The sequence below is a fragment of the Nilaparvata lugens genome, chromosome 4 (genome assembly GCF_014356525.2).
Source record: "Nilaparvata lugens isolate BPH chromosome 4, ASM1435652v1, whole genome shotgun sequence".
In the NCBI taxonomy this organism is placed as follows: domain Eukaryota; kingdom Metazoa; phylum Arthropoda; class Insecta; order Hemiptera; family Delphacidae; genus Nilaparvata; species Nilaparvata lugens.
In genome coordinates, this window is record NC_052507.1 from 66101169 (window position 1) to 66121045 (window position 19877).

The 19877-nt window shown below is 37.3% G+C and overlaps 2 protein-coding genes across 5 annotated transcripts in view; one reads left to right on the top strand and one right to left on the bottom strand.

The window, feature by feature from the left end:
- The window catches only part of LOC111049715 (trithorax group protein osa), a 25365-nt gene extending 13641 nt beyond the window's left edge, over positions 1-11724 (bottom strand). The window contains exons 1-6 of one of the 2 annotated variants that reach the window (XM_039426243.1): positions 11585-11724; positions 9640-9831; positions 8334-8608; positions 6551-6815; positions 4508-4974; positions 3766-4099 (exon numbers count right to left, since the gene is read on the bottom strand). In XM_039426243.1, coding sequence (XP_039282177.1) covers positions 3766-4099; positions 4508-4974; positions 6551-6815; positions 8334-8608; positions 9640-9831; positions 11585-11675 — 1624 coding nt within the window. In that variant the 5' untranslated portion in view covers positions 11676-11724. Of the gene's footprint in view, positions 1-3765; positions 4100-4507; positions 4975-6550; positions 6816-8333; positions 8609-9639; positions 9851-11584 lie in introns of both variants that reach the window. The other variant, XM_039426244.1, reaches the window with a different exon arrangement.
- LOC111049724 (UDP-N-acetylglucosamine transferase subunit ALG13 homolog) lies at positions 11696-19742 on the top strand. Of its 3 annotated transcripts, none has more exons than XM_022335884.2 (2): positions 11696-11826; positions 19111-19742. In XM_022335884.2, the coding sequence occupies exons 1-2, from the start codon at positions 11740-11742 to the stop codon at positions 19528-19530; spliced, it is 507 nt and encodes a 168-aa protein (XP_022191576.1). In that variant the 5' UTR covers positions 11696-11739; the 3' UTR covers positions 19531-19742. The 3 variants fall into 3 exon arrangements, with proteins under 3 accessions (XP_022191576.1, XP_022191577.1, XP_022191578.1); XM_022335885.2 differs by lacking the exon at positions 11696-11826 and adding an exon at positions 12541-12757; XM_022335886.2 differs by lacking the exon at positions 11696-11826 and adding an exon at positions 12697-12789.
- The last annotated feature ends 135 nt before the right edge of the window (positions 19743-19877 follow it).

Here is a 19877-nt window from a genome sequence, read left to right on the forward strand (position 1 = left end):
CATTTAATTCAAATTTAGAATTTCACACTGAATTTGTTTCCACAGAGAAACACCGATTCAGTACTGAACAACTATAGCTTCATACCTATAGCTTCAATAATTTAATTTATTATTTTCGACCCTATTATTTCTTGAATTTATTAATCTAAAACAAATAGTAATGTTTCAAGTTACCACGATCATGTCATGACGATACGAAAGAGTATCATTGTAGTATCATTCGATAGAGGAAAATGAGATCAACAAATGGCAATGGTAATAAACTCAATTTTCGAAAATATGTACATACATGTTTCATGCCTAACATCAAATCATCTGCTTCAGGTACCTTCTCCATTACGGAGGTTGGCTACCAACATGGCAATTGTCACTTTGTTTACTGCGGCTCGAAAGAGGTCCTGTGACGAGCAGTTGAATGCTTCCCTCAGGTTTCCCAACCATTCATCTACGCCCCACTGAACGCTTACCAACAAGTTTACCTTGTATTATGAGGTGCAGAATTACATACTTAGGTCCTCTCTTAATGTGCCCAAAGTATTTCAACTTCCTGATCTTAATGTCACGCACAATATCCAGTTGTTTACCCATACGTCTGAGAACTTCCGCATTTGTGACTCTATCTGTCCAAGATATACGAAGCATAAGCCGGTAGGTCCACATCTCAAACGTCTGAAGTCTGGCCTCACATTCCTTATTCAGTGTCCATGCTTCCAACCCATACAAAAGAACAGGAAACACATAGCACTGTAAGAGGCGGGTCCTGACCTCAAAAGACAAGTCACGAGCCGACAGAAGAGGTCTCATTTTTAAAAATGCAGCTCTGGCCTTCTCAATTCGTATCTTGATCTCTGGCATGTGACTTGCAGGAAACGCGGGTACCCAGATAGTTATAGGCTTCCACTCGTTCTATTTTATCCCGTCCAGCAAAAAGGCGATCTTGGGGAATTCCTTGCTTAGTGATGACCATATTATACTTTGTCTTCTTGGCATTTAATGTGAGGCCATATTCCTCACTAGCCCCTATCAGATTGCTTAGCATTCTTTGCAGGTCTTCTATGCTTTCAGCAAGGAGTACAGTGTCATCTGCATAGCGTATGTTATTAATATGGGTGCCATTGATGACAATGTCCCCTGCTTCACCTTCTAAAGCTTTTGCTATGATATGCTCAGAATACACATTGAACAAGAGCGGTGAGAGCACACATCCTTGACGGACCCCACGTCTTATTGCAAGCTCTTGACTGGTCTTTGATTGGACTCGAACTTCTGCTTTTTGATGGAAGTATAGATTTTTGATTATACGTATGTCCCTAGTATCAATGCATGCTTCTTCCAGAATTTTTATCAATGGGTTGTGACGTACCTTATCAAATGCTTTATTGTAATCAATAAAGCATGCATAGACATTTTTATTCACATCCAGACACCGCTGAATCATCACAAAGCACCACGATCACCAACCTTAGCATTGAAATCACCCAGTATCATGGTGACATCCATGCTCTTTGTCAACTTGAGGGCAGAATTGATGTCTTTGTAGAATTCCTCAACCTCTTCTTCCTCCTTATCAAGTGTAGGAGCATATGCTTGAATGATGTTGAGCAGCCTTCCTTGTGCATTAATTTGTAAGAGCACAACTCTATTATTTTGACAAGGGCAAAAAGTGTTTGACAGACTTGTTAATATCATTGCTGACTGCAATAGCCACTCCATGGTACTATTTGTTCCTTCAGGGCTGCCTGAATGATATATGGCGGTGTCCTGAATCACTGTTTTCCCAACCCCATTCCAGTGTGTCTCACTAATACCAAGTATTTTCACTCCAAGCCTTTTCATTTGTTGGATTGCACTATGTGGTTTTCCCAATTCTTTCATACCCTGGACATTCCAAGTCGATATTCTGGTGTTTCTTTGAAGATGGTTGATTCCTTCACCACATTTGTTAGAATTGTCCACCCTGGAGATCCGAATGGGGGGACTTACTCCTGACTGATAATTTACTCTAAGGACCAAAAAGTGCTCAATTTCTTCCAATCTCCTCCACCCGTAGCTGTTGGATTGCAAGAAATTAATTGTTTATACCGACAATCATTCGGTTGTGGCTGCTCAATCTAAACTATGTGTAAAAAATGGCCTAACATGTTGGAGAATGAATGAGAAAGGAAAATAAGCTCCTTGTCCCCAACGTGTGGTTGAAGGAACAGGTCTTTAAAGGCAAGAACTTGACTAAGGAAGGCCAGACAGAAAGATAAAAGATGAGTATAGTTATTTGTGCAACTAGTGCGCAAAGTGACAGTTTGCTGCACCGAAAGAAACGTTTACGCCTGAGCCGTAGGCGAGGGCGGAATGGCTTCTTGAGTGCAGCAGAGGAACTTTGCGCACGTATTTCACATTAAATTTTTCCTACAGTTACCATTGAATATGAAAAGTGGGTAATTATGGGTAAAATTGCCTGAAATCCATCAAATGTTCTTCTGTGTAATTTTATTATTGATAAAAACCTTAATCCTAAAGTCCTCGTTGTCCTTGGTTATAATATATAATTAATAATTTGCTCGTTGTGCTTGGTTGCACCTCTGCTCACTATAGCAGCCCAGTCACTCTTACTAACTTCATTTTGATTTTTCTGCACTGTTGCTCCATATAACTTACTAAGTATTTTGCGTTGCCATGTTGCAAATCTGGAGTGCAGAAAAAATTTTTCCCGCACTAGAGCGGAAAAGTGATTCTTTGCGTTCTGTAATCAGTGCAGCAATGGCCACTTTTCAAGGTAACTGTAGGAAAAAGAAAGAATGACACAAAGCCAAGTCAATAGAAAAACTGTCATTCCAAAAGAGTAAAGGATCCAGAGCATGTTGAAGAGGAAAAAGGGAATGGGAATAAGGGCTCTGGAAGAAGAGGGCCCCCTTTTAGTCGCTTCTTACGACAAGCAGGGGGGCTAGCCCCCTAGCCCCCTGGGGGGCTAACATCAAATAATATTATGATATTACAAGGTTCATTTTTTCAACCTCCGATCACACATCATAATACACAGATAATCGGTAGGTAGTGACTTTTACAGAGCTGAACAGTTTGTCATCCCAAAACATCCTGTGATCGGTGTGGACACAGACCGTCGAGTTATATACGCCAAGTGCTAGTTGCATAGAGTTATTAGTTTTTGCAAGCAGAAGGCAATAGTTCAGCACAAATCTAACGGAGAATTATAAAAGTTTACACAGGAAACGCTATGAGTGATGATATTGTGCGTGAATAATGTAGGAAAATGAAAGAGTTTAAATGACTTAAGGAATAATTTAATGGAAGGTTTAATGGAATAGTTTTAACCATGACAACTCGGCCTCACAGTGCTGGTGCAACCAAAAGGCTTCTCCAGCAAGTCAAATCGGATAGTTTCGATCAACCACCATACAAACCTGACTTGGCCACTAGTAATTTATACCTTTTTCCCAAATTCAACACATGACTTTGAGGGCAGAGCTTGCAAACTGACAAAGAGCTCTAAAACAAACTCATTTGGTGGCAGCATTTTATGAAGAGGGTTTCGGTAGGCTGGTCCACTGGTTGCCTCAACTTTCATGGCAATTAAGTTGAAGAATGATATTACACTAATACTGTAAGTAGCTTTTAGTGGTAGAATTATCATTTGATATTATATTCGTCTTTTATTAATGACCAATCGGAGATTGAAAAAATGACGCTCGTATTTGACAATAAGACATTGTGCTATAAATAGATACTCACTCAAGTAGACCGAATACACACCTAGCGAGGGTTGTGAGTAGTGACGCGGCGTGGGAGGCGGCCGATAGGACGCGTGCAGAATGCAGGGCTGCGAGTAGTTGACGAGAGGCGGTGGCGGGGGCGGCTGCTCGGGGTGGTCGGGGGCGGGAGGCGGCGGAGGCGGCTGGGGGCAGCGGCAGGAGGGCACGCGGAAGCGGAGCAGCGGAGGCGGCGGAATGCGGCTGTTGATGAGGTGGCGTGGAGCCTGTTGCACGTGAGTCACTATCGGGTAGTGACCACCTCCACCTCCACCCCCACCGGCGTTCAGCATCTCCTCGTCCGACTCCAGGGTCAGGTCGACCACTTGCACTTGTCGCTGCAACATGCAAAATGAAAACATCAATAATAAATTTCCACTAATTGTAGCGAAACAAACAAATAAATAATATGTATTTCTCAAGCCTAGTTTCTATTCTGACAATTTGCAAGCCATAACACGACGAGCTCTTGAGCACTATGAAAATATATAAAAGTAATAAAAACTCCATAATTCTGACTTACTGACGTAGGAGTGCTGGATTCAAATCCGAAATCAGAATCTTTCTAGCTTTATTAATAAAAAAGATTAAATTTGAGAGAAAAAGAGATGAGTAATCGATTGCGAAATACGAAACCACAACACTTAATTCATTAAGAATACAATTCAAGGAGAAGCATCTACGACACAATATTAAATATACAATAATGGAATGAATCACAGTGTAGAGAATTGACTGTAACTTACATTGGGCGCATTGTGTGGATTGGGCCCGGGCGCGGCGGCTTGCGGCGGATAGGCGTAGGCCACACTGTTGTTGTGACTGTGACTGGTTGTTGTGGTGTTGTTGTGGGCGCAGTTGTTGGCGAGATGATGCAGATGGTGGTGATGGTGGATGTGATGTGGTGGGTTGGCAGCCGTCCTAGCCGCAGCAGCGGTTGTTGGAGGGGGCACTGCACTGTTGTTGACCTGTTGTTGTTGTTGTTGTTGTTGTTGTTGTTGCTGGTTGGCGTTGTTGTTGTTGTTGGTGTACTGGATGCTGAGCACCTCGATGCCCGAGTCATCGTCGTCATCCTCGTCCGACGACAGCCAGTCCAGCTGGAGGTCGGGGGCGAGGGGGGCGTCGCCGGACGTCGTTCCTCCGCCATTGTTGACAGCCGTCCCGCCACCAATACCAGTTGTGTGCACCTGCGGCGCGTTCATGCTGCCACCTGCTGCAAATATCAAACCAAACTTCAATTTAAAAGAACTCAACAGTAGGGAGAAATACATAAATAATGGAAACACAAAGATAAAGTCAAAAATTCACAAATTCATTTCGAGAATAAGGGCTAAGCTAAATAAAGCGTGATTTTCAGACGTTTTCGCACTGGAGGCGGACGAGTCGGCAGCACAAGAAGACCTCCGATTGAATGATTATCAGCTGATTGAATCGGCGTTCGGGAATCAGCTGATAAGCGGTCGGTAGACGAGCCTGCCGGACAGGAAGCTCTCCTCCGATTAGCTGATTATCAGCTGATTCCCGAACACCAATTCAATCAGCTGATAATCAGCCGATCGGAGACCTTCCTGCCCTGCAGACACGTCCGCCGCCAGTGCGAAAACGCCTGGAAAATCAAACACTGTGACCGAAGTCAAATGAATAAATTGCAAATATTCAATGGAACTACTTACTATTGTCAAACGTTAACAAAATAATTGTGACAAAGTGAATTTATGACGGAATAGATATAATTATTATTCTTTATTGAGGTAATTTGTGTAATCACTTTGCAATAAAATGGGTTCCTTACTTACTCTACAATTATTATTGTAATAATTCGAATTATCTCATAATATCCAACTTCCTTATCATACTTATTGCTCTCTGACTCGACTTGTAGCCTTTTTATCAAATTTAATCAAGTCTGTTCAAGAAGTGAGATAAGCGGTGATTGCACACCTCTGGTTGCGCTGATTACATCTCTAGCCCCTCACTCCCTCACTAGTTCCTCTAGCCGACCTGAGGTGGGAAGGAGAGCTTCGACAGCTTTCGTAGCGTCAACATCTCAGAGACCTTAGCTCAGTCTACTCTCCGCAACGCTTACCCTATCTGCAGCGTCGAGCGCCCTATCCGTCAGGGCTACTCCTCCACTCCGTGAGTACTCTACGCTACAGCACCGTCTTCCTTATATTTCTTCGCGACTAATTAACTAGTATCCTTATTTTTCTTTAGTTCATATTCATTTTATTTCAATACTAAGAACCTCAATTTGATTGAGAGATTATGAAATAATGTCTTTTACTTGTTTAATTATTTGTAAATTGTGCTTTATGGCAAATAAATTAATTTGAATAAAAATTTTAGTATGCATTTTATTACCGTAACCTTTGTTTCCTTTCTATTATCGTTTATCTCTGTACTCATTTTTATTCTAATGTAAGAACATCAATCTTCATTCAAATTTATTCAATTCAGTGCAGACACAATAAGAAACAAAATACAAAAACAGTGCAAATCTATAAAATAAAGGGAAGAACTGACTTATACAGGTACGGGATAGGAAATTAAGGAATGACACATCATCACGTCTAAACTATTGGACTGATTAACTTGAAATGTTACATATTGATTGTCAATCTAACGGGGATGGTTATAGCCTAGGCCTATTTTCAATTCTGCAAGGTTTCAGTGCGTCAAGTTTTTAATTAGACCTTGCGGAGCATGGACAATAAAAATACTGATATGATTTATTAACATATTATAGATTGTAGCGTTTTTATTAGACAGAAAAGTTTGATTATTCATACCAGTCCTGGTGATGTTGTGATTGGTGCTTGTAGAAGGGTAGAAGCGACGCGGCAGCCTCGACTGCGGCAGCGACGGAGCCTTGCGGCCCCTGCCGCCTCCATCGGGGGGGCCCGTCAGGGGCGGTGGGGGCGGTACGGCCACTGGCTGCGGCTGCACGACGGCCATTGGCCGAGACGAAGGGCCAGCCGCCCCCACAGCTGGAGACTCACAGCCGGCACCGGATGCAGCAGCAGCTGCCGGGACTCGATCCGACCCTTTTTTCGCCTGCAAACAATCATTTTATTACAAACTAAAAGGTATTATAAAATACATAATTATAGGCCTACATACTTTATCCAATCAATCATTTTGTTTAAACCAAAATATCTTATCACATCCATAATTTTACATCCTTCTTCGGGAGTGCATCAAAACTGCAAGTTTCAATTTGTCTAGTGGATGAACATAACTACCGGTAAGTCCACCCTAGCCGGACAGGTCGATGGATAGGAGCCAGACGAAAAATTATTCCAAATGCAGCTACGTCAGGCCTAGCAAGTCGATAGTGAAGATAGAAATCGCTTTCAGAACTAATTACAAGCCTCGGAACCCTTTGGATTATGGAACACTTTGACACAGAGGTCAAAAAAGTGGAGAAGAGAGGATACAGATGGCGACAGGTTGAGGACGAGCGATGGTGGGAATACCGAGGAAGATGGAGAGGCATTGTTCATACCTAGACCCGGGACTAGCTGGAACGGGACACGGATTATGTATGTATGTAAGAACATAACCTAAATCTCTGTTCAATTAGGTTTAGAAGGTGGAAGGTAAACTTAGGGAGGTAAGGTAAAGAATGACACCCCCTTCTTCTTTAATCACATTTGAGCAATATAGCTTATAATATAGCCATAGTGTAGTAGGTCAATTTCCACACAGAAAAAACTTAACATGTAGAGGACATATTATAACAATTTTTGTAACTAACTATTGTATGTAATTGTAATTTATCTAATATTATCTGTAATTGATGTAGTTGTTTTAGTTTTTTGGGGAAATAAACATTTATTTAATCATAACATTGAGGGCCAAGCCACATGAAGAGTTTTTTCAAGCGTTCTAACACTTCTGGCGGCGGACGAATCGGCAGGGCAGGAAGCTCTTCAATTGGCTGATTATCAGCTCATTAGGTTGGCTTTCGAGAATCAGTTGCTAATCAGCCAATCAGAGAGATTTCTGCCCTGCTGACTCATTCACTTCCAGTGCAAAAACTCCTGAATAAACGCTTCATGTGGCTTAGCCCTAAAGCAAGTAATATACTAATGAAGCACAATAATTAAACAGACTAAAATCACCGTAAATTGAAAATGTATTGCAGATGTTATAGCTAGTAGTATATTGTTCCTTGTAGAATTTAACACTTGGATAAAACTTTTCAACACATTGATATTGAAGAAACACAAGCCTTTGAGATAAAAGCTATATGAATTACCGAAATGTACCTCAACTGACTGAGGTTTTTTGGGCTTGATGAAAAGTGAGTAGAATAGTTCTTGTGCATTTTCACAAAGCAAAGTGTAAGGGCCTTACTTTTTTATAGATGTCAGTCAAGCCTTAAAAGAAGGGCACATGAATCAATTATAATAAACCATCATAAACTTATGAGAATAAGTTGATGTGGAATTGGTTTGTGAGAACCATTTCCTTTTTTTAATAAATTTAATAGTTTAAAATTGGGTCCTTCTTTCTTAATCACTATATTATTACTAAGCGTATTCTAATACGGTGTGAGGTGATAGTGACCTTGAGACAGGCTTCGGCGTCGATCGACCGCTTCCGTCTGGCGTCGAATGCCTCGCTGGGGGCGGGGGAGGACCCGAAACTAGGAGTCGTGTAGTAAGAGAGCGGCGGCGGCGACGGCGACCATGCGCCCCCCGTGCGACGCTCACCCAGGGCGGGCGTGGTGCCCCCACTGTGGTAGCGCCACGTCGCCGGCGGCACGTCCACCACCTCTACCTCCGTCTCCACCTCCACGCCGTCACTCTCCGCAAACAGCGGGTCTAGCTCCATTTCTCCAACTGCAATCAATATTTCACTCTTCCTTAACATTACAAATAAAAATGCAATTCATGAATATTGTATTAAAGAAAGTGCAGTGAATAGGCTTCTGTCAATGAATTATTGCAATAATAAATTAAAATGAACTTTATTCTGCCTTTGAATAATACAACAGATAAATACAATCATGGTTTCAGAATTATACTAGGAGCAATTTTTCATAGACGCTGCCAGTTTACACTTATTGTAAGTATAACCACCTGGTTTGTTTCATACTGAAAATATTCAGATTTCCGAGAAATTTTTGTGTTAACAGTTCAGAATCCAAACCTACCTTGTATTGTATAGGAGAAAGTGCAGTAAATGGGCTTCTATCAATAAATTGTGAAAGTGAACACCAAGTTTCAAACCTACCTTGTATTGTATCGTAGAAAATGCAGAAAAATGGCTTCTGACAATAAATTGTGAAAATGATCACCAGGTTAGTTCCATACTGAAAACAATTACTACATTTCTGAGACATTTCTTTGTTGAAGAGTTCAGATTCCAGACCTACCTTGTAATTTTATTGAAGAAAGTTTTGCAAATGCGACTCCGTCAATAGATTGTGAAAATGATCGCCTGGTTTGTTTCATACTGTAAATAATTCACGACATTTCTACCTTGAACATTTCATAAACCAAGCTTTACCAAACCAAACTAATATAGTACCCATAAACCCATTTAGTGGACTACAGCCATTATATCAATATTTATATGAATAATATACCGTTACAAACCGGGAAATTCAATTATTATATTATTTCAACATTTATTTGATTAAATTTCCTGTTACTCCAGCTATAAAGATCTGTGAATCTGTTCATCTGCCCAGATCGTTTTATTTTATAGATTATAAAAAATGGCTTCAAGAGTAGGCTATTGTTCTACAATAAGTGTTTAGGCTATAACATTAGGTGAACGCATAAAAAATATAACATTTGAAAATATAGGTAATATGAACGTATATATTCACCTAATACACTAGTCAGAAAAGAAACACGTGTCTCACCTAAACTGCAGACTTCATTTTGGGGAGGATCGACATCGGAGTTGAAGGCAGTGTCGAATATCTCGACGAGCGAAGTGGGGCTGGCCTCGGCGCGGACTGACCCGGCTCCATACTTGGCCGACTCCCAGGGCCGATGCTGACGACCTGCGTTTGCCGTCGACCCGTTCACTGGCTCCCCCATCCTTTCCTCCTCTAACACAACAAGCCAATCCTGACATTTTAAACCACTTACATTTAGAGATTACACTACTGAACACCCTCAATATGTACTAATTCAGTTGATTTACTATATGATAAACTCAATTAAGTAATCCTCATTATATTATAACATATATAACATCAGTTATATTTGTATCGTAAATAAATAAATAGAAATTATTATTTATAATTACATTTTTAGTTTCTCAAAAATGCTTCTTTTCACTAAGATCGATATAATGAATAAAGTTTAGAGCTTTTTATATTTCCCGCATAGTTGGTAATAATAGCTGTATGAAATTAAATTAATCAGAATGAAAAAGAATCAATAGTTTTTCTATTAAAAAGAACTATATGAAAAGATAAAATGCAAAATATTATGTGAAAAATTTTGTCTCATACCAGAAAATAAAAACGTTTCCTTTCAATAACAAGCGAATACAGTACTTATCAGTTCAGCCTCATAAGTTGAACAGTGAATAATTTGATAATCTCTTAACCAGTAAGGTCATACTTCTCAAATTGAATAGAGTAATTTAGTGAATTTATGACCGTTTACTGCATCAATAATACTGAGTCTGTATTGAAAATGTTTTTTATCACGGATCAGCGTTCAATTGTTGTTATTGTTGAAATGTCACGTTAGCTAGGCTATCTATGTTAACTTCATTTAATTATTATCATAGAAACAAACTGAAATTACAAATCATTTCTTTACAGTAATGAAAGCGATACGAAAACATGAACTTCATAGAAAATGAACAGTGTAATCAAATACACATCAAGGAAAAATGAGATATAATTAATGGCAATGACTTGATATATTTAAACATGTTACTTGATGAATAGTAGCTTACAAAAACTAATAATGCATTTGAATAGTCCACACATTATTGTTTTATTATAACTTGTAAGACTATTTGTCAACTTATAATAATCATTAGTAACACTCAAGGTACTTAAACATTACACGATCACATTCTGATATTACATCATGAATATTTACAAAATCCTACATTTAAAACCAGTTCATGAATCAGAAATGATTTTCATAATCTTCTATATAAATATTAGATACCGGTAATGCTTAGTTTATTGAAATGGAAAATTCGCAATTCAAGTGGGTTTCATAGATTTTCTGAGAAAAGAAAAATTTAATCAAGCACGCAAAATTGATTCATTTTAATTTTGAATAACACTGTTAACTATCTAAATTAATGCAAAATGATAATTTTTTCAGTAATGTATTATTTTTCAGCGTCAGCAAAATTCATGATTGGGATATCAATATGCTGAGTTTTTTATTATTTAATACGCTCAACAGTCTTTTAGATGATCATCATCATGTATAAATGAAAAAATATCTAATAAAGCAAATGTATTCTCCACTAGATGGGACATTTACTTATAAAAATATCTCATCTATTAGAAAAGATAGCAAGATTTAAAACTTACATAAAAGGCTTAAGGACATTTGACTTCCTCCCCTCCCAAATACGGAAGACTTTGTGCAGATGTCTTTCAAAAACTAACTTAAGTTGAATGTAAAACCATAAAAGGAATCATAAAAAGAATAAATAATAAAATGTATAGCAATTGCAGATATTATTAAAAAGACAATTAATTCTACCACATCAATCATGAGACTGAAAAATAGATCGTTAACATAGGCTAGGGAGAATGAATGATTCATGACATAAAATTAACAAAATAGAGGTAAAAAATTATACAAAATATTAATACATACTTTCAGTAAGTTGAGGCCCGTCAGAAAAGGATGAAGGTGACAGCCATAACAAGTCAGAAAACCAAGAAGAAAACACTTCACACCTTTTCATTTAGTGAGACATTACGCCATTTTGCTTACCATTATTCAATGCAACCAATACACCAATAGGCAAGATGGCGTTGACAAATGTTTTTGTGACAGTAGGAACTACGAAGTTTGATGGACTTATCTTTGAAATTACTCGCGAGCCATTTCTGAAAGTGAGTAAAATTATATTTTTAATGTCATTTGATAATTTGATTGATTTTATAATTCAAATTTTAAACACATTTGAGTTCCAACTCAAGTTTGCTCAACGTATTATATAGGTACATTTTTGCAATAAATTTACTTACTACTACCACTTTCCTAAATCCCAAATTAAGCCAAAAATGAATTAATTAGCTTTTTAGTAATTCTTGCTCTAAAATAAACCGTCCTAAATAAAGCATATTATGACTGTTTTGACAAAAATCTTCCATGGTTTAATCTTCTATGCTTTATTCTCTATAACATTTTTATAACAAATACACTTTTGAAATTTAAATCTTGAGGTTTTAAAATGATGATTCACATTAATTATTGTTTAGATCCATAATTTTTCTCATGTATTTTTCCGAATCTAAAAAAAAACAATTAAGTTGGCAACACTATAGTGAGGTCCACGTTAGAATGGCAGTGAAGAAAGATAGGGAAAAAACGTTGCCAAGTCTTTCCATTTTGCCACTGACTGTACACAGCTGTTACTCAATTCATCCCATTGAATTTAATCTAATAATAATTATCATTTCCCTAATAAAATAATCAATTTAATGTCAAATTGATCACAAAGATATATTTTTCATAATTTGTTTCAAAAATTTTCTTTCATGACTGAGATCAGATTTTTATTTTTATACAAACCTGAAATGGCGGCTAATTTAAAAAACTGTGATACAACAATCTGAATTTCAAAACAACAGAACTTGAGTTATTTGGTAGGTATTCTATTCCAATTTCCTTTAAAAATAATAAAAAAATAGAAATACTATTTAAAATAAAGTAATTTCAATGGATTAATTCTGAAATAACTTGTCAATACTATTTATACCGGTACGAGTAGGTCTAACCTATACGGGTAGGCTAACTGAAGCATGGATGAAGTCTAGGATGGTTAGTTATCAACTTTTTAAATGTCACTTCAGGTATTTCAATTTGTGTTTCTCGTTCGGTAATGTTTAAAAATTATTTCATTGTTTCAAATAGTTATTTGTATATCTAGAGTGAAAAGTAGCCTACTGTTTTTTCTCCAGGAAGAATAAAAGAGATCGTGTTCGAAGGACTTCAGAAGCCAACAGAGAGGATCTTTGAGACGATAGCAGCCGAAGTCCAACTCAAGAAACAGAATCTGATATTAGTAGGTTCCTATAGATCACCTGATCCTAGAACAGAGGTGGAATACTTGAATAGGTTGGAATGTGTACTGCAAAAATACTCAGGAAAGAAATGCCACATAGTACTACTAGGAGATACAAATATAGACATACTGAAAACAGATAAACAAACCTATAAAGATTTAAACAATTTGCTAAAACAGCACGGCTGCTACATATATGACATACCGGTTACTAGAAAAACCCAGACAACAGCCACAAGTATAGATGGGTGCTACCTTAATATACCTATTAAAAAAGTAAAAGCAATAGCATACCCAAATTTAATTTCAGATCATCACTCAATACTATGTGACATAAAATATAAAGTCGAACATCAAACAGCCACTTATAAGTATGCCAGAAATTATTCAAAAGCAAATTTAAACAAACTAAAACAGCAACTAGGCCTTGTAAATTGGAAACCAGTAACTACGACTCATTCAGTGGAAGACAAATACAAAAAATTTCAAAGAATAATGCGATTAAGCATAGATGAAACCATGCCAAGAGAATCCAAGAAGATTAACATACCAAAAAACAAAATTTTTTGGGATGAAGAAACCACAAAACTAAAAGATGCTACAATGCAAGCATATGATAAGTATATGCTCACAGGCCGTATGGAAGACAAGGAACAGCATTTGACAATGAAAAAAGCTTATGACCTGGATGTAAAAAACAAAAAGCAACTCGAATTGAAAATGAAAATACAACAGGCAGAAAATAAAACCAAAGTCTTGTGGAGAACGATAAATGAGGAAAGAAAAAAATCCAAAAATGTCAGAAATGAGAACCTCTACCTAACTGTGCGAGATCAAAAAATTACAGATCCCTATCAAATTTGCAACATCTTGAACGCTGGCTTCATGCAGCCAATAAAAGAACTGAATGGACATAATAATACTCCCAATAATCTGGAATTGACAGAGAATGCTCAAATATTCGACCACTTTGATGCAGTTACTCACACAGAATTAACCAAGATTCTTATGAGACTAAAACCAAACAACTCTTCAGGTCATGACGAAATTACAGGGAAAATTCTAAGGTACTGTGAGGACGAAATTAGAAACCCACTGTTGCACATAGTAAACTCATCATTTGAACAGGCAGTATTTCCACATAGCTTAAAAATAGCCAAGATCTACCCCAAATTCAAAACAGGTGACCATACTGATCCAAAAAACTACAGACCCATAGCAAACCTTCCCATTGTATCCAAGATTATAGAGCGGGCAGCATACAATCAATTGATTTCATATCTGGAGACGAACGGGCTGTTGTCTACGAGCCAGCATGGATTCCGAAAAAATCATAGTACAGCCACAGCGATTTCCAAACTCTGTGATGAGGTGTGTAAGATATGGGAGGATAGAAAATATGCATCAGGACTGTTTGTCGATCTCCGAAAGGCTTTTGATGTACTCGATTGGAACATACTCAAAACAAAACTAATAAAAATGAGAATTCAAGGCAGAGCACTCAAGTGGATTGAAGACTACCTCCAACATAGAAAACAATATGTAGAGCTGGATTTCCAAAGACAAAATCAGATAATCACTTTCAAATCAACAGCACGATCAGTCAAAAGAGGAGTACCACAAGGGTCAATCCTGGGACCGCTGCTCTTTCTTATATACATAAATGATCTTCCGGATGAATTACAAGAAAACAAAAAGTGTATCCTATTTGCAGACGACACAACTATACTACTTCCCACAAACAGAAAGGAAAATCGAAACAATATAGTTGAATCAACTCTTACTGAAGCTACCTCAATCTGCAATAGAATGAAACTGGCCATAAATAATGAAAAAACAGTACACATGAACTTCACCCCAACAAACCAAACCCAGGATGAACCACAAAACAGTAATATAAAAACAGTGGAAAGCACAAAGTTCCTTGGTGTAATTATCGACAACCATCTGACCTGGAGGCAACACACGGACTATTTGTGTAAAAAACTCTCCTCTGCTACATATGTCATCCGCAGAATCAGAAATATTGCTGATGAGAGGACAGCACTAATCGCATATCACTCATTATTTATGTCACACCTGAGATATGGCATCGTCGCATGGGGATCATCAGCACAGGGAAATCTCGAGAGAATATTAAGGATACAAAAAAGGGCAGTGCGAATCCTACTAAGAGAAAACTACATAGAACACTGTAAACCACTCTTCAAGCAGACAGGTATCCTCACAGTGATCTCAATATACATCCTGGAATCCATCATCCTAGTGGTAAACCAAAGTCCGGCTTTAAGACGAGATAAGCACAGTTATAGAACACGCAACGTGGATGACATAAGCCTCCCCCAGCATCGACTTAAGAAGTATAGTAGATCTCCGGCCTATTCGGGGGCATACCTGTTTAACCTGCTTCCTGGCAACATAAAATCCCTAGTGAATGACAACACCTTCACAAGAAGACTAAAACAATACCTGATGGACAGACCATACTATAGCATTGCAGAATTCATTGATGACCACACCTTCTCACACCTTAAATAAAAGTGAACACCGACACCCCCACGATGGGACGAAAAAGACGATTCCCCGGTCAAGCAGACTGCGGAGAAGACATAAGAAGTAAAAAAAGTAAGTAAGTAAGTCATATAATTCAAATTTTATATTTGGTCCCCCCCCCTTGAGTAAGATTATGACATTTCTTTCACCCACATGGGCTGGGACTTGAAAGTACAATATCCTACCAGGAAAAGACAACTTGTGTTTCTATTTCAATTGTGGTAATGAAAAAATCATTAAACTTGTCAGGATCCAGTGGTGGTTTAACTCCTGGTATTTTGGGTCGATGACTGTTTATTGTACCTACCTACCTCATGCACGAGAAGGAGGTTACAAAGTCCATTTCTCAAGGATGGGGTGGACCCCCCATTAGTTTCCCAGAAAGGAGACTCATGCCAGTTAATAGAGCTGATAAATACGGTAACTATACAGGGTATGAATTTGAAAAAAATCGGTAAAGTCATTTTTGAGAAAATCGTAAAAACATTGTTTTTTTGTAATTATCCGCCATTTTTCTCAAGAATATTACGGAGCTCCTGCAATTTTTCCAGAAATGAGACTCATGTCAGTTGATAGGGCTTATAAATAGCTATCCATGGTATGAATTTGAAGAAAATCGTTAGAGCCGTTTTTGAGAAAACCGTGAAAAACATGGTTTTTTAGTAATAATCCGCCATTTTTCCCGCCATCTTGAATTTGATTTTATTGAATCTCTTATTGTCGGATCCTCATGGTATAAGGACCTTAAGTTTAAAATTTCAAGTCAATCGGTTAATTAGGAATGGAGTTATCGTGTTCACAGACATACACACACACACACCAACACCCAAAAATCATGTTTTTGGACTCAGGGGACCTTCTACGTTTGTATAGAAAATTTGAAATTAGGGTACATTAATTTTTTTGGAAAGCAATACTTTCCTTACCTATGGTAATAGGGCAAGGAAAGTACAAATATTACCGATAGTGAGGGAGAAGGTATTAGAGTGGGCAGCAATTTCTGATTCACAATTCTACCCCACAATGGAGAAAATAATTTTGCCTCCGGTCTCACAGACCGATGTTTCGGTTAAAGTGCAAATGCTATAGAGATAGTTTAAACTTTTTGCTATTTAAAATCAAAAACCTAACCTTTTAATTATTCCTTTCTAACCTAACCATTACCCTTTCTGCACCTTATATTACATTCCAATTAGACTGGCCACTAACGGTAGAACATGCATGATAAACATGTTCAATTTAACCTCAAAAAATTTGCTCAAAGGCTCAACTCACACTTACGCGACACAAGTCGACAAGAGACTGCGACTCTAGTCTCTTTTCGACGCAGCATGTGTTTTCAAATGGGGACATTCAGACCAGTCGATCCTAGTCCCCGCGACCGTGGGACTGAGTCGAGCGTCGACTCGACATGTTGGTCGAGCCTCGACTTGAGTTGCGTAGTACCATGCGTATTTAATGAAAGTGAGACTGTTTTATAAAAGTGATGTTTTATAATTTCAGATAAGAAGACAATAAAAATAATTATTATATAATACAATAATATTCATAATTATTATAAAATTTGTTACATGCTAAATAGTGACGAATTAGATCTTATATTTTGAATAGAGTATGGTTGGAAAATAGAGTAGCATGGAACTGAAGTACTAGTGACAATGAGCAAAAAAGTCGGTCGATCGACCGGAGTCGTACGATTTTTGTCGAGGTAGTGTGAGTTGAGCCAAAATGTTTTGCTGCTGAAATCACAGCTGTGATGACAATATATTATGACGACTGTGTATCATCATAGAGAAACAATAGCATAAGCTATTGTTTCTCTATGGTATCATGCATGTTCTACCATTAGTGTCTTGATACAAGTATCAAGTAAGTAGTAGCCAGCCATAGGATTTTTAACTGTTTGTGGACATTGATGGACTTTTGTTTGTGAGTCTTTAGGGGCGGAGGAGGGATAAAGTAGACAGAGACATTTTGAGGTTTGGAGGGCCACTGGCCACTGTTGGAATTGGCTAAAGAACAATAAATTCACTATAAAAAGTCATTCTATTCTACTTTATATTATTGGTCAAGTACTAAGGTAAACTTTATTTTCATTTGATCACAATTTTCATGAGTAGGTATAATGTCCTCCAAATATAACTGTATTGTCCTCACTCTACAATAATTGATAGTAACCCTTAGAGCCTCATCCCCTCTAACGATGGTATAAATGATGAAAAAGCCACCATGTTGTCTTTCTTTTACATTCACTCCCATGGCTGGGCAAGCACATCTACACTAGACCACTGACAAGGCCGACTTGAAGTCGGTTTCCCTCATAATATATCAGAATCAGCAATGAGAAACGATAGCATATAAGAAGATATCCCATATTATAGGGATATCTCTTCTCTATGGTATCAATCAGTGTACGAGTCCGGTACAGGAAAAATATAATTCACATGAAATTTACACTAGGATGTTGTGGAATTTCTGCATATTAGGCTGAATGAGATGTCGTCAGTTGCACATAATTTATTAACTTTCTGGTTAGACTGAGGGAAATATTACTGATTTTTGATGCCTTTAAGTGCATTAAAACTAAAAAAATGTAATTAAGAATTATATTAGTTTGGCTCAAATAAATCATGTTGAACTGACAACATCTCTTCCATTCCACCTTATTATTCACATGAACTCTAATGGGATTATTCGTATCCACTCGGATGGATTAAGTGGGAATAGCCTCTATGATAGTCATGTGAATATTTTCACTGTACCGGGTACATATATACTGATAAGTGTACATATGTGGGAATCCACCTTTATAGTGAAGATGTATCTCTGTTTGCAACAAATAACAAAAGTTATATTCAACTGAGGATTTGAGGAAGATTGTAAATCGAGTAAAAAAAAATAATAATACTGTCACTGTCCATGTTATCTTCCAGATTTATGTATCCTCCGTCTGTTCTAACTCCGCCTGATAAAGAATATTTTATATCATTTATCCTCTCTGTAGCCTATCATGTTTATCCACTCTAATTTTCTAATACGTTACTATATTATTTCCAAATACAATAAATATTTCTACAAATAAAAATACCGTAATCATTTAATTACAATAGTTTTTGACGTGATTGGAAAAAGAAGCCTTGAGCACCAGCCACGAGTTCTAAAAATAAGAAATACATTTTTTAATCTAATAACAGCAGTACAAATGAAACAATTCTGTTGATGGATGATAATCTATGGATGTTGAATTTTATCAATAATCAAGAACTTGATAAACAAAAGATGCACAGAAAAATAATATAAAAAATGTCAAGTTTTAATAATTTTTACACAATTAATATTGCCAAAATAGGTGATTCAACCAACTCAAAATAAAAAACTCAATATAAAATGTTTATATTCATGATAAGTTATTGATGTGGGTGTTTGAAAATCGTACAAGCTCGTTTCAAGTAAATCGATTTAGTTTCCAGTAATAAATCTGTTTACTTTCAGTTTATCGTCATGCATGACACTATCCGTTTTGTCAGTTGTGTAAAAAGACGGATTTCTGTTCCAGGCACTGGAAGCCAAAAATTGCAAGAGTTTGATCATTCAAGTCGGCAAAGGCGTCATACCTGCAGTTGAATACCAGTCAAAAATGAAGATAGAGTTTTACCGATTCAAAGATTCCATCGAAGACGACATCAAGAAATCGGACTTGACCATCAGTCACGCAGGAGCTGGCAGTTGTTTAAATGTGCTACAAGCAGGCAAACGTCTATTGGTCGTCGTAAATGAACGATTGATGGACAATCATCAAATCGAACTGGCTGAGAGACTTGCTCTGGAAAAGTATTCATTTTTTACAACTCTGAGTCTCCTTACTGATTTTCTAGAAGGAGATGTAAATTTTGATGAAATTGAACCGTATCCATTAGGACAAACTGGTAAATTTGTTGAATTTATTGACTCAGTAATGGGATTTGTTGATAGCTAATTACCTAACAAGTAGCCTATATGGTGAAAATTAAGTAATACTCTCACTTATATTTAATTTCCTTGAGAGAAAACGTTGTACTCTTTTTGAAACGAAGCTTGAAACTTATTTTTAGTTATTCGAATCTTGTAGTCATATTGAATATGTACAGTGGTATTATTAAACATTGTAAAAAGTGTAATTCGAAATAAATTGATCATAACAAGTTTTCATATTGCCTTTTCTTCAACCCCGCAGTCCAGTATATTGATGGATCCTACTCAACCTAAACTACTAACCAAGGTTTAAGTAAACTCTGCATCATTGATTGAATTCAAATTTATTAGTAAGAACCCATTCTATTGGAG

Coding starts and splice junctions, on each gene's coding strand:
- LOC111049724 (XM_022335884.2), top strand. CDS start 11,740: ATGGCGTTGACAAATGTTTTTGTGACAGTAGGAACTACGAAGTTTGAT. Junction 11,827..19,110: donor CTCGCGAGCCATTTCTGAAA/GTGAGTAAAATT, acceptor TTTCTGTTCCAG/GCACTGGAAGCCAAAAATTG.